The sequence below is a fragment of the Engraulis encrasicolus genome, chromosome 1, assembly GCF_034702125.1.
Source record: "Engraulis encrasicolus isolate BLACKSEA-1 chromosome 1, IST_EnEncr_1.0, whole genome shotgun sequence".
NCBI classification, from domain to species: domain Eukaryota; kingdom Metazoa; phylum Chordata; class Actinopteri; order Clupeiformes; family Engraulidae; genus Engraulis; species Engraulis encrasicolus.
This window is the reverse complement of record NC_085857.1, coordinates 6,673,263-6,688,506: the sequence shown is the minus strand read 5'-3', so window position 1 is coordinate 6,688,506 and position 15,244 is coordinate 6,673,263. Positions and strand designations below refer to the sequence as shown.

At 44.7% G+C, this 15,244-nt stretch overlaps 1 protein-coding gene across 3 annotated transcripts in view; it reads left to right on the top strand.

The window, feature by feature from the left end:
* The window catches only part of rbfox2 (RNA binding fox-1 homolog 2), an 85,069-nt gene that overhangs the window by 44,758 nt on the left and 25,067 nt on the right, over positions 1-15,244 (top strand). For all 3 annotated transcript variants that reach the window (XM_063196054.1, XM_063196068.1, XM_063196060.1), the window contains 4 exons: positions 3,233-3,439; positions 6,301-6,468; positions 7,762-7,815; positions 10,035-10,127. In XM_063196054.1, the coding sequence (XP_063052124.1) occupies positions 3,233-3,439; positions 6,301-6,468; positions 7,762-7,815; positions 10,035-10,127 (522 nt within the window). The remainder of the gene's footprint in view (positions 1-3,232; positions 3,440-6,300; positions 6,469-7,761; positions 7,816-10,034; positions 10,128-15,244) is intronic.

The window sequence follows — 15,244 nt, the reverse complement described above, 5'->3', positions numbered from 1 at the left end:
TGGAAGAGAAAGAGAGAGGGAGGAGGAGGGGTTGGTTGGTGGTGGTGGTGGGGGGCGGGGCGGTTGGTGAAATTTAATCTTCTTGCCTTTTAGTGGCTTCCTTGGAGAGCTACTGCATTCTCCGAGCAATTCTCAGCAATATTCATTTAGCACCCCCCTGCTTCTCTCTCTCTCTCTCTCTCTCTCTCTCTCTCTCTCTCTCTCTCTCTCTCTCTCTATCTCTCTATCTATCTCTCTCTCTCTCTCTCTCTCTCTCTCTCTCTATTCCTCTGCTCTCTCTCACACTCTCATTCTCTCTCTCTCTCTCTCATTCTCTCTCTCTCTCTCTCTCTCTCTCTCTCTCTCTCTCTCTCTATTCCTCTCTCTCTCTCTCTCTCTCTCTCTATTCCTCTGCTCTCCTCTCTCCTCCTTCTTGACTTCCTCTCTCGCATGGCATCATTAAAAATGACATATAATGCAGATGAGCTCTTCTCTCCTGTACTATACGGTTTTACATTTTTTTGTGTCTGGTTCATATTTAGTGATGTCTTGACTGCTACAAGGGGTTATGGGGGCCTGCTCTGGCTGTCACATCAACAGTCACGTTTTTTGGTGTATAGCAGTCAGAGAGCATTCTTCTGGCACCCATGGGGACCCAGATTCAAAACCACCAGACAGGGCAACAACTCTCCTCTCCGTCGTCGCTTGCAAAATGGTGTCAGATGTGGGATCATGACTTGTGAGTGAGTGCGTCCGTACAAGTGACATGTCAGGATGCGGTCGATATTACAGGAGGACCCCAGTAATAAGTCGATGAAAGATGAATGTTGGGCTCCCGGGATGGGAAAATTATGTGTCATCATTTAACAAGCATAAACATGAATCTAGTTGCAAATCAGAGTATCTTACTCATAACTTTACACACATTAGTCCATGACACTGTAACCTTGTCACATCCCCAGAACGTGTGCTTTCCTGTCCCCCTACAGCCGAGCTTTATCATAAAGTACACTCAGGGCAAAAGAAACGCAGGTTTTGAGAATGAATAGGATGCATTTTTGTTGTGATTTTTTTCTTATTATTTCGGTAGATAGTGTTAGATTTGTCTTTCAAGGTGACATGGCATGGCCCAGAAATGTTGCTCTACCCCAGCTCAGGTCTAGCCTGGGAACTCCCATACTGCCTTTAGTTCTACACAATCGTTTTGACTCTTATCACCCAGGGAGCAAACGGAACGTCTTCTGATTGGCTGAGCAGGTGTCCTTTATTCCCCGGTAGCAGGACACCTATGATGTCATGCGGGCGTGCGGGCGTCCAAGTTGCTTCTTTTCTAACTTTCTGGCGAAGTGCCGTTGCTAGTTCTATCGCATCTGGTTGTCTAGTCAAGACCGCGTCGTTAGTTCTATCGCATCTGGTTGTCTAGTCAAGACCCCGTTACTAATTCTATTGCATCTCGTTGTCAAGTCAAAAATCCAGTCGTCAATTCTATCGCATTTGGTTGTCAAGTAACCCCAACATTCTGTGCGCGTCCTTAGACTATGCCACCGATGGAGGCGCGTCTCACTAGATTAGGAAGTGGTGCCCATAGCAACGTACAAAGCGCAGTGGTGAATCTACTTTCTCACAAAGCCTTAGATCAACTTATTAATAAATTAATACTTAAATGCTGGTAACCGGGTGATAAGCGGAATAGCGGCCTTCGAGGTGTCCCGATATCAAGGGAAAATGGACTTGGCGAAGCCGTCGGGCTGTTTAGAACGCTCCGCCTCGTCCATTATTTCCCTTGATATCGGGACACCTCGTCGGCCGCTATTCCATACATAACGTACAAGATCATGGGATCTGTGTCATAATGGCCAAGCATTCCGACCTTAACAGTTTCTCTGCCCAATCAGAGAGCAGGGCAGTGTGTCATAATAGCCAAGTATTCCGGTCCCATACGGAATTTACATAGGCAACTCCCCAGACCTAATCTCACTTGTGATTAGGTCTGGTGTTAACCAGGCAAGCTCAGGTCAGTCCCCGTCCATAATCAAAAGGGGTCGAAAAAGTGTTTAGGCTCCTACTGTTTGAAGAAGACGGCCCTTTTTTATGTTAAAATGGCCAAGGCCAAGGCCAGTGTGATGCTAGTCGCAGTACCACACTAAAGGCAGAAAGAGGTACACTACACAACCCAACATGTGGAATATAATATAATAACCACTAAGTTGGAAAGAGGTACACTACACAACCCAACATGTGGAATATAATAACCACTAAGTTGGAAAAGTGCCATACTGTAAAAAAAAAAAAAAAATCCAGTTAAGTAATGAATAAGTATGAGCTTGAATCTTGAATCTTGAATCTTGAACGCGTGGTCTTTTTGGCCAATCGTGTTATTCTAAATTGATTATTAGTTAGCTGATGCTAATACGCTTTACAAAACAATCTCCACCAGTGCTTCCATTTTCTTGTCATTTACCTGGTCTTTATAATTTTTTTCAGCCCCCTACACAAAAGAGTAGTTGAGCCAGGAAGTAGCGCTCCCCCTGTCTCTGACTATCCCCTCATCTCCTTCTCTTTCTTTATTTGCTCGGTTGCACAAACAAACAAAACAAAGACTTTTTTTAAACGCATTAACCCTGCTTAGTTGGTAATGCTTTCTTTCTCACATGGTTGGCTACTTACTGTAGCATCTTGCCCCTCCTCACAACACGAATGTGACCACCAGAAAGTGACGCACCCATTCTCTCGTTCTCTCCCCCTCACTCTCTTTCTTCATTTCTCCCCCATGAGGCAATGTGCGATAATGTGTTTTAGGTCTTTGTCTATGTTTTGTATATGTAAGCTGTCAGACACCTTAATTTCCCTCTGGATTAATAAAAGTACTCTACTCTACTCTACTCTACTCTACTCTGCTCTGCTCTGCTCTACTCTGCTCTACTCTACTCTACTCTACTCTACTCTACTCTACTCTACTCTACTCTACTCCACTCTACTCTACTCTACTCTACTCTACTCTACTCTACTCTACTCTGCTCTACTCTGCTCTACTCTGCTCTACTCTACTCTACTCTACTCTACTCTACTCTACTCTACTCTACTCTACTCTACTCTACTCTACTCTACTCTACTCTACTCTACTCTACTCTGCTTTGCTCTACTCTACTCTACTCTACACTACTCCCATGGAAGTGACGCGCCCATTCTCTCTCTCTCCTCCTCACTCACTCTCTCTCTTCCTCTCTCTCTATCCCATGATGCCTTGCTGCAGGGCTCTCAGGACTCCATGGCCACTCAGGAGGGGCTGGTGCCGCCCCCCTTCTCCACCTTCCCTCCTCCCCCGCCTCCTCCGCCCCAGAACGGCCTGCCGCTGGACTTCACGGGCGGACTCTACCAGACGGCCGCGGGCCAGGGCCCCGTGGACGCCACGCCGGGCATCAGCAACCCGGCCGCCTCCTCCAACAGCCTCAGCACCCAGGTGAGAGAAGCAGACTAGATTAGAAGATAGCTTTTAGTTGAACCCGAAGGAAGGTTTGATTTGTAGTCAAGTGAACTCCACTCATACAAAACATCTTAAAGGGACACTGTGCAGGTAATGGTCAAAAAAGGTACTGCAACTATGCTGCTCATTGAAACTGGGCTGCCTACTGACAAATTTGATCTTTACATAAATGCTTACTAAGTATTAAACAAATATTTTCTAGTATGGTCCAAGTACAGTCATTTTTGCAGCTAAAAATGGCTATTTTTGGAAATTCAAAATGGCGGACCATGGAGAAGATCCCCCTTTTCATGTATTAAAAGTGCAATTTTTCCAGTCATAATGAATACTTAGAATTTGATGATGGTGGTAAGTATTCATGAAAAAGGCAACATTAGTGAATGGGCAGCATGAATTCTGGAAATAAATAACTAAAAATCTCACACAGTGTCCCTTTAAACACACACCAGGGGTGGAACTTAAGATTTTCCTACCCACCAGTCACTGTGGCAGGTAGATTTTAAAATCTACCAGTCACTAGCTATTTTTATCAGTCAAAGTGACTGGTGGGTTACAAAAATGTACCAGTCAGCCCTGCAATTTACCCGTCCTTGGCGGGTGGACGGGTGCTTATGTCCAACCCTGACACACACACAAATAATGACACGTAATATACAAGCATTCCATACTGGACACATAGACGATAAATGGATCAGAAGCGTCAGCTAAGTGTAGTGTAATGCTGTGTATTTGTGTTTAAAGCTTATTAAGATTATCCATTAGTTGAGATACTGTAATCACATGTTCCCTGTTACCTGATTGTACCTGTGAGTATGATAAACGATCGTATTAGGCATACTTTCTGATTTTGTGAATGGCCAAAACCAAATCATGGCTTTGCATGGTATCCAGTCTACGTAGTGTCTGGATACAGATGGTCACTCCCTGCACTCCGGGCAGTCATGGGTGAGCGGTTAGGGCGTCAGACTTGCATCCCAGAGGTTGCCGGTTCGACTCCCGACCCGCCAGGTTGGTGGGGGGAGTAATCAACCAGTGCTCTCCCCCATCCTCCTCCATGACTGAGGTACCCTGAGCATGGTACCGTCCCACCGCACTGCTCCCCATGGGGCGCCACTGAGGGCTGCCCCCTTGCACAGGTGAGGCATAAATGCAATTTCGTTGTGTGCAGTGTTCACTTGTGTGCTGTGGAGTGCTGTGTCACAATGACAATGGGAGTTGGAGTTTCCCAATGGGCTTTCACTTTCACTTATATTAGTGCTATGGTAGTCATGTTGTTATTAGGAGGACATTGTGCACATTTGGGATCAGTCAGTTGCCTTTATTGTCATGTCGTGTGGGAGTGAGCAGGACGTGTGAAAGTGCCCTGTATGGGCCCTGCCGTGGCCGACCGGTAGGGAACTCGTCTACCATGCGGCTGACCGGGGGTTCGATTCCCGGCCTGGGTCCTGTGCCGACCTCTCCCCATTCGCCTCCTGTCCACCTCTCACACTGTCCTGTCAAAATGAAGTCGAAAAATACCAAAAAATAAAAATAAAAAAGAAAGAAAGTGCCCTATCTGGGCTGTTGACCTTTATTTTTTGGTCTTGCATTCTCGATGGAGCAACTATCTTTCACCTCTCCTCAGATGACACAAGACTCTGAACTACGTACTATCACAATATTACTATCTGGACTCTGGCTCTTCTGCTTTTTGTACTGTAGCCCCTCAATGCACGGCGTACCATCTGAGGCACGCTGTAATAGTCATTGAAAGGTTAATTACCGTAGTGCTTTACTATGACATAAAACAGGGCCTTTAGTAATGCACTATGACTCTGTTATTGCCATTCTGGTAACAACAAATTTAGAACGCTGTGTTTTAACGGGCTTAATCTTTCTCTTACTATTTTTCCTCAACCCCCAATTTCACTGAACAGTCAGTCTTATTTTACATCAAAATTTCACATGTAAATGTACAGGAAAAGGAGTACTGCTCCACGTCCACCTGCCATCTTGAGTTAGTTAACCTAATAAGGGACATAACACAATACCAAATTTCTCATTTTCAACTGCTGACGGCAAGGTGAATTTACAACACTTTGATATCTTATTGTCCCTGCTCTGGACAATTTGGAGAAAGGAAAGGAAATAATGCGGTTTAGACCTTTGGATTAGACCATTTAAAAAAAAAAAAAGAAGTTTTATGTTTTTGGGGCGTTTTAGCCTTTATTTAGATAGGACAGTTGAAGAGATGACAGGAAGTTAGTGGGAGAGAGAGAGACGGGGTAGGGTCGGGAAACAACCCAGGCAGGACTCAAACCCGGGTCACCCGCATATGGTGCGATGGGTTAACGCGCTGCGCCGCAGCATAGGGGTGGGCGATATGGCAAAAATGTTGTATCACGATTTTTTAACATGAAATCACGATTTCGATTTTTTATCACGATCTTCCATCCAAAAAATAAAAACAACAAAAAGCAACTTTCATATACTTGCAATTTGTAATTTGCAGTCAATAAAATGTTAACACACTGATGATACTCTCATAAAGTGTACAATTGGAATACAATAATGTAAAGAATAAAGTTAAGACAACAACACAAGTGAGAAAACGTCACTCTGATACTGATAATAAACATCCTCACTGCAAGACGATCTATACGATTTCTCCACTTTGGCAGATTCGAGACAATATTTTACTCAATATCGCGATTCACGATATAATATCGTCATATCGCCCACCCCTACCGCAGCACCCCCGGGTTAGAGCATTTTTAATGACTGAAAGAAAATTGTGGCTATGTGTATCCTTCTTTTTGTAGACTATTCATTTTAGTTTCATTCTGTGTCTCCCTCAGCAGTCGGACGGCTCCTCTCAGGTGGACGGCCACTGTGGCTCAGTGTCGGGGTCGGGGGTCGTCGCGGTCATCGAGGACCACTCCGATTCCAAGGTGACCCCAAAGCGGCTCCACGTCTCCAACATCCCCTTCCGCTTCCGGGATCCGGACCTGAGGCAGATGTTTGGGGTATGTGTCCTAGAAGAACAGCGGTTTTCACAGTGGGGGGGCGGGGACCCCTGGGGGGCTGAAAGGTAGTGATTAGAATAGATTAGATTACCCTTTATTGTCTCTTCGGGAGAGAAATTCAGAATGGACTTGAGAAAGTGTGATTCACAGTTAACATCAGATCACCACAGCAGACAGCCTTAAGGACCACAAAGAAACAAACAAACATATAAACAGGGTAACAGACAACCATTGTTCCAGTTTTTGACCCTGAGTCATCCATAGAAATAGTACAAACCTAGATATTGCACAGATATGGTACTCTGACCTAGAGCTGTAACTCAGAAAATACTCAAATAAAATAGAAAATAGAAAAAAAGCTCATCAGAAGTAAACAAACTAAATGATTAAATGACTAAAACTGACAGACGTAAACTACAAATATGCTTGTTTACTTCAAGGTGCTTTGAAATGCCATACATTCGTCAACTCTTGCTTAGCTTTCCACAATCACTGAATCACTGCTATGCTTATGTTGCCTGTTCTACTTGGATACATTTGGGAACGTACCAACACTGAGATTGTAAGGGGTGTGTAGAAAAAGTAGCCTATTGGGGGGGGGGGGGGGGGTGTCTGCTGAGATCTACTGGTATAGGGGGCCTGTTTGGGAGTTTGGGAACCCCTGTCCTAGGAAATAGACTACCCTGGATTTCCCCCCAGTCACCAGAAGCACTGGATTACACTCTTTTAATTAAGAAAAGAAAAGAAAGAGGGGATTCAAGTTAAGGAAGACATTGAGATGGTGAGGAGGCTAAAAATATTGCAGCTAATCTAGGTGAAGCCTTCATGTGAGTGAGTGTGCAGTTTGCGTGTGGTGCCCCCTTGTGGCCAGAAGTGTATTTTGTTAATGGCACGCACGCTGCAGGCTGTCCTCTTGAAAATGATTACATAATCCACATAATATACTGGCTGCAATACTAAGGTGAAGCACAGTGCGTTTCCAGTGGTGTAGTCTACTTTTTGAGGTGGGTATACTGTATATTTGATCATTTTTTGGGGTGGCTATACTGTGCTATTCTAAATACTGAATCAATCCATTTTAGGTGGGTCTACTGAAATCCCTGACATTTTCAGGTGGGTATACTGCGTATACCTGCGTTCTACGTAGACTACACCACTGTGTGTTTCTATAGTACCTGTTTACATGCTGTGTGTATATAGTATTATAGTCTTATATTAAGACTATAATATTAAGACTGTATATTAAGAATATGCCCACACGATTGAGGTTGTCCTATTTGTTCTCTTTTTCAGCAATTTGGGAAAATCCTCGACGTAGAGATCATATTCAACGAGAGAGGCTCAAAGGTAGGTGTCCTTCTGCTCCTCCACGCAGTAAATACTAACCACAATTTACGTCTACTAGGGCTGCACAATGAATCGAAAATAATCGAAAATCGTGATAAATACATGAATTCAAAGTCATGATTTCAATCGTGATTTAATCGTGGCAACAGTGACCTACCTTTGAGAGCGTCCTTGAAGCCAGAACATACTGACAGGCTGGTGTTTCTGGCCCGAAATCTGTCCATCTAGGTTTCATGCTATTGCCTTTACATAATTATTACAATTTATTTTATTTTGCTCATTCCGTATATAATTAATTCTTGGTTATATTTCCTCTTGTTATAATTTTCAAAAAAAATCAATAATCGTGATTAATAATTAATTAAGATTTTGATCAAAAAAATCGTGAGTAAGTTTTTTTCCATTATCGTGCAGCCCTAACGTCTACTGTAAATGGGTAGTACTGATATGAGTAGTTTTTTTATTCTTCGTCAGAGACCGGTTAAGATCATCCCACGCAGCAGGAAAAAATATTGAAATGGAGAGTAACTGTGCATTTGCAAAGAGAGCTGACCCTCTCACGCCTCCATAGACAATTTCTTTCACACACTTGTATGCACGCACGGGCACACACTCAAACCTGTGCACCCAGATAGGCACACATGAAATAACAGATACTCCACTCCCTGTACTTGGCCAACTGCGCATGTTAGGACAAACACCTCATTTCAAACCCCTCAGCATTCAGCCTGGTTTGGAGTATACATTCACGTGTAAGTAAATACACCACGAACAGTCTCTCAAAATTATTCATTAAATCCTTAATTAATTCGTAACCCCCCCCCCCCCAAAAAAAAAAAAACACACACACACACACACACACACACACACACACACACACACACACACACACACACACACACACACACACACACACACACACACACACACACACACACACACACACACACACAGACTGCACTCACACTGCACACACACTCAATGAAGCACAAATACTCTGAGGCAGGCAGGTCCACTGCAGCACAACACAAAGATAGACTGTTTTGTGCTGCAGTTTCAAGAGCTGAAGTGCTCTCTCTCTCTCTCTCTCTCTCTCTCTCTCTCTCTCTCTCTCTCTCTCTCTCTCTCTCTCTCTCTCTCTCTCTCTCTCTCTCTCTCTCTCTCTCTCTCTCTCTCTCTCAGAGGTGCTGGGGGCCGAGACCAGCGCTCTCTCTCGCTCGCTCTCTCTCTCTCTCTCTCTCTCTCTCTCTCTCTCTCTCATGCACGCTTTGTGCCTCTACACATTTTCCTTCCTCCCTCACTTCTCTCTTTCTGTTTATCATTCTCTCCCTCTCTCCCTCTATCTCTATTTGTCTTTCTCTCTCCTGGAGGCTGAGAGTGAATCGATGCTGCAGAGCTGAGCTATGGTCCAGCTGCTTAGTGCCTCCCCCTCTGATGGAGGGCTGAGGCCTGCAGCTCTCTCTCTCTCTCTCTCTCTCTCTCTCTCTCTCTCTCTCTCTCTCTCAGAGGTGCTGTCACAGCTAGATCTGCTTCAGCTCCCCGTGCCCCTCCCCCTCTCCCCACACCAGCTCGCGTGCCTTCTCTTGTCTGCACCACCACCGCTGCATAACAACAATAACACCTCTTCTTTTTCTCGTGACGTCAGGCGTCGTCAAGGCATTTCAGGCCGTTGTAAGCCGCGTTCGGTGGACATAAGCATACACGTGACGTCACTGATTTCTATGGGTTTGCCATCTCAAACTGGAAGTCATTTTATAACTGCTTCGCTACAAGACGGAATGGATTTGACATCATTGAGGAAAAAGGCGAACCACTGGTGGTCACAAGCACTGCTTTAGGTGTAGGCCTATTGGCAAAATTTTGTCACATTTAAAAAAAAAATCCCTCAGGTTCAGGTTGCATTCTGGGCTGTGCAATTATATGCCTCTGGACTGGACTTTGTGCCACATTATAGTCTTATTGTATTCATTTACTCACCATATCCCTACTGTGAATACCCACTTGAAAGGTCAATGGATTGTATTGTGTGTGCTGTTGCACATCACATCTATTTGCTTGCTTACTTTGTTTTACCTGGCTTACTGTACATGATGCTGGTGTAGGTCTTAGCTTTAGTCTTTGTCCTTGTCTTTACCTCTCCTCTTCAATTCTCTCTCTCCTCTCTTCAATTCTCTCCTCTCCTCATTTTCCATGGCGTCTCTCCCTCTTGTCTTCCCCAGGGCTTCGGGTTCGTGACGTTCGAGACGAGTGTTGATGCAGAGAGAGCGCGGGAGAAGTTACACGGGACCATCGTGGAGGGCCGCAAGATTGAGGTAACAAACACCACTTCAACACCATCTAGCCACTACACCCCCCCCCCCCCCCCCCCTCCAACCAAAAAAGCCTTCTCTTCCACCTTCTTGGTTAGCCTGACCCCCCCCACCACCCCTACATCCCCAGTAGCACCATAACACACCACGGCAAAGCTGCTTGAGCGTGTGACAGCCTGCGTGTGGGGATTGGTGTGTGGGGTGACTCAGTTGGTTTGTGTATGTGCGTGTGTGTGTGTTGTTTTTATCTCGTTTTGTCTTTGACTGACTTTGTGCGGTCATTTGACTCGTCCTTGTACTGAAATTATGAATCACAGGAAACCTCCTGTGCTGTGCTGTGCTCTGCTGCATCTCCGATCCAAATGCATGTTGCATACCCCCCTCTCGTGTCAAGGACTTCTAAGGACTTCTCTCTAGATTCAACTTCCCTTTCTCCGCCCTGAGAATGTGTTTTTTGTTTTGTTCTCTTTCAGAGGTTGGTGTTGGCTGCTGAAGCTTGTTTATATTTCATATTTGTTTGTTTATTTGGCGGCTTGGTTGGCCTGCTGGCAGATGATGATGATTTGTGCTTCCGTTTGTGTGTAACAGTGTGGCTGTTTGTTTCCTTCAAACTCCACGTCCCCGTCCAGGCATGCTGGTTGGAATGCCTTTTCCTTCTTGCTTGTCTCTTCACAGTTTCTGGTCTTTGCAACACTGTACTGAATGCCTCTGATTTGCTTGGCTACTGTGTGTGAAGGTGCTGGTTGAGAGTAGGGGTGTAAATCACAGCCTTCATGACGATACGATACGGTATCGATTTCTTAAATCAGGGATTCGATTTTTTTTTCGATACTTAAGAATTCCCCACGATACGATGCGATTCGATTCGGTTCAATTCGATTTTTTCCAATTACTTTTCCACCACTATTGTGTTATGGAGCTAGGGCATTGCACAGGGGCCAGCGATTCGTTTCTTTTCGATTCTAAAGAATGCCCCACGATACGATGCGATTCGATTAAATCGGCCGATACTTCCGATACATTGATACATTTCAATTTTGTTTACACCCCTACTGTGTGCAAAGGTGGTGGTTGAGAGGAGAGGGAGGGGGGGTTTTGCAGAATTCTTCGCCCCACGCCAAGTTGTCCCATCGAGCAACAGAAGACTACCTTTCCTGTTCCCTCTGCCATTCTTATATCATTTATTATCATTTTTTTTTGTCAAATTGCACCAATCGCCCTTGTTTTTTTTGTTTTTTGTTTTTTTTTCAATCACCCTTGTTAGCTGGAAACATCACACTACTCACTCGAGCTTCAAAATGATTGTGACTTTTACTTTGAAATCAATGATAGTAGTGATGCAAAGGTGAATTGTGTTTAAAAGCCTGTGTGTGTGCATGTGTGTGTGCATGTGTGTGTGCGTGCGTGCTCGTGCGTGTCTGCGTGCCTGCGTGCGCGCGTGTGTGTGTGCGTGTCTGTGTGTGTGCGTGCGTGTGTGCGTGCGTGCGTGCGCGCGCGTGTGTGTGTGCATCTGCGTGTGTGCGTGTCTGTGTGTGTGCGTGCGTGTGTGTGTGTGTGTGTGTGTGTGTGTGTGTGTGTGTGTGTGTGTGCGTGTGTGCATGCATGTGCGTGTGTGTTGTGTGCAGGGCCACAGTAAGGATTTGTTTAAACTGCAGTGCCCAAGCTGTCAGCATGTCAATAGTACCCAAAGGAAGTGTACTACTTAATTCCGTCTTGCTAGAGAATGTGTCCCTTGGAGTGGCAGTATTGATGATATTGATCCTGGCCTGGTGTTTGAGGTATTGATAGGAATAGATAAATCAATTGAACAAACATAGATCTTTAAAAAACTGCACTGACTTGACTTAACGGAGGCTATAAAATTGAACTGCAACCCACAAAAGAGTAAACCCACATAGTCAAACACATGGAATATGCCAGGGCTATTCAAATGGAGGCCCTGGGGCCAGATGTGGCCCTTGGACAGCAAGGTTCTGGCCCCCCACAAGCCCCTTGAAACAGAATTGTTTTTCGGAATTTAGAGATAAATGTACGGGTTCCGTATCTGAAACGGGACACGGGAGGTTAGAATGCAGGAAATTACGTCTAAGAAATGCAAAACTTTCTGGGGGGGACCCCCGGACCCCCACCTCAATGAAGTGTCCCGTATTTCTGTCATTGACAGTCGGCAGCCATAATACAAACGTAAATTTCGGCCCCTTTATTTGAAAAACTGGCCCTCGTTGACACTTAATTGAATACCCCTGGAATACGCAGTTTAGTAACTAGCACAAGGGTGGGGAACCTACAGTGCGTCTCGAGGGCCATTTACGGCCCTTGAGGCCATCTTATCCGGCCCCGGACATAGGTTTAATGCTATGCAGTTTTCCGGTGAAATGTGTTTTGTAAAGAAATCTTAGAAAATACTTTTACAATACAATTCAGTTACATTTTCAGGGGACCTAGAGAAGGTGGGATCTGTTGTAATAAAGGTGGCTGCCTTCAATATAGGCCTAAAGTGCGGGGAGAAATCATCGTTTGTGCTCATAACATGGCCCTTGGAGGACTTCATAGCATGGCCCTTGGAGGACTTCATAACATTTGAAGAGGCCCCTCCCTCGAATGATACAAGTTACCCACCCCTGATCTAGCATGTCAAGTGTTAATGACAGAAATACATCTACATCATATTCAGTATGTACCATGTGCAGCAGATTGAATTCAAGTATTTACAGATTGAATACTGTTCTGTCTTAGAATGTGTGTGTGTGAAGGGGTGGGGTTGGCGAGGGGTTGGAGGGTAGTAGTTAATTATGAATGTGCATGAAGAATAGTAGCTGGTGATTGTGTGTGGATCATAGTAGAGTGGAGTGCGTGTCGGATGATGTCATGCCATGTTTTGTCGATGGATGGGACATATGCCGTCTGATGTGCTTGCAGTTGGATTGGTTTGGTTCATATCACAGTGAGCGCCGTCCTCCCACAGACTGCATGAGCAGCACCCAGCAAAACTTCTTGAGCCTTTCCCAAGAAGGTGGTTCAGGAGTAAACCGGGTTACGTTAAGAGGTAAATCATCTAATAGAAGAGCCTGGAGTCCTCATTGAGATCTTCAGGCTCTACTCTTCTATTAGAGTAAACCATCTAATCTCAATTAGCGCATTCAGGCCGGCTGAGAACCGTGCCGGTGCCCGTTCCCGCACCTAAACGCGAACCAGCTGTCGTGTTCATGCCACAGATTGTAGCGTTCGCGAACCGGAAAGATGGTTCGCAATGCGAACCGCAAAATACTAGGTTTTTCTCCGCGAACCGTGACGACAGCGTGGCCGTCAGCAGGTTCATCCGGGTAACACAGTCACGTGCGGAAAAAGTTCAGAGCCCGGTATGAACATGGGCGGTTCGCAGATAAGCACTTAAGTGCCGAACGTTACTGGTCCGTTCAGCTCCGTTCTGGTCGACCTGAAAGCCATTAATGAGGACTCCAGGCTCTTCTATTAGGTGATTTACCTCTTAACTTAACCTGGTGCGTTCCAATATGTGACCTTGCGTCCTCCATTTGTGCTTGTGGCCTAGTACCAGGAAGCAATATGTCATGATGACATCACTGACAACAGCATTATATTTCAAAATCTCGCGAAAGCTCAATTGTAAAGTCATTTTCTCACTTACAAATTGGACGGTGAATGAAGAATAGTCCCCTAAAAATTGTTGTGGCTAGGCTGACAGTGGGGAAACTTTATCATTTTCTCCACGGAGAAGGGGCCAGAAGGCGGGGCGAGGCCACAAGCACAAGTGGCGGACGCAAGGTAGCATATTGACACGCACCCTCTGTCTCTAATGCAGTTGTTGATGCGGCAGCATGGACGCCAGTCACTTTATGTAGACTAGTCCCCATTTCAAATCAGAATCCCTAATATAACTTGCATTTGAATTTCGCTAACTAGATTGTCCCTTTTGAAGACAATTGTAACTGTTTCTGCGTGTAGTGCATGGCTTGTGTCCTTCTTACTTGACACCTCCCTTTGTTTTACACTTTGTGTGTGTCTGTGGCTGTGGCTGTGTCTGTGTCTGTGTCTGTGTGAACATATTGTCACCTTGGTTGGTTCCCATAGTGACAAGGTTTTTTTAGAACATGTAAAAGTAATTAGCCATGGCATTCAAAATGTTATTGACTTTCCTTGTTCAACCCCTAACTCAGATCATAGATGTTGTTTTGATAATAAACCTTGAGTGGTGAACTTAATTACCTTTTTCTTTTGGGCAAAGCAAAATTGGTAGTATATTGATGGAGAAGGAGAGGGAAAAGAAAAAAAGGAGACCAGGACTCCACTCCCGCCTCTCTCTCTCTTTCTCTCTTTCTTACTTCCGCCTGCCACTTCTTCTCTCCAGCTCTTCTGTTCTACATCACCACTTCATCACTTCATTTCTTTTCCAGTATGAAATATCTGTGTCCAATTTATGCGATCACCCCATTTTCTCCCTCCTCCGCCTTTTCTCTCAGCCCTCTCCCTCCCCCTCTCCCTGCTCATCATTTAGCAAGCTTATGGGAAGTGCAGTGGATATTTTCTACAGCTAAATATTTGATGGCCTTTGGGCTTCCCATTCTGCCTGTCCACGTGACTGCCCCTTCATTAGGGTTGCTCGGGAACAGACAGTACAAATCAAAGATTCTAGAACAGACAGTACAAATCCAAGATTCTAGAACAGACAGTACAAATCCAAGATTCTAGAACAGACAGTACAATCAAAGATTCCATAAAAGACAGTAAATCAATAAAAGGTTAAAATCTTGAACATTTTAGGAGTAGATATTTTACAAAGCATTAATAAAACTTTAAAAAATGATAATAAAAACAATTGTTAAATTTTTGTTCATCATTGGGTAATTATTTACCAAGTCTTTATAATGCTTTTATGCATCCCTTGATATAAGTTGTTACCGACAGTACCAATCAAAGGTTCTTGAACCGAGCAAGACAGATCAGTGATTAAATAGGAGTGAGGTATGCCCTGTGTCATCGTGGCTGCCATTTCTAGTTTGGCCGCTATAACATTGTTAACGATCACCGTAGCATTCCATCCATTACCCGTTATTTTTAACCTTCTGAATAATGTTCTAAACCAAACATTAAAGCTGGCTAAA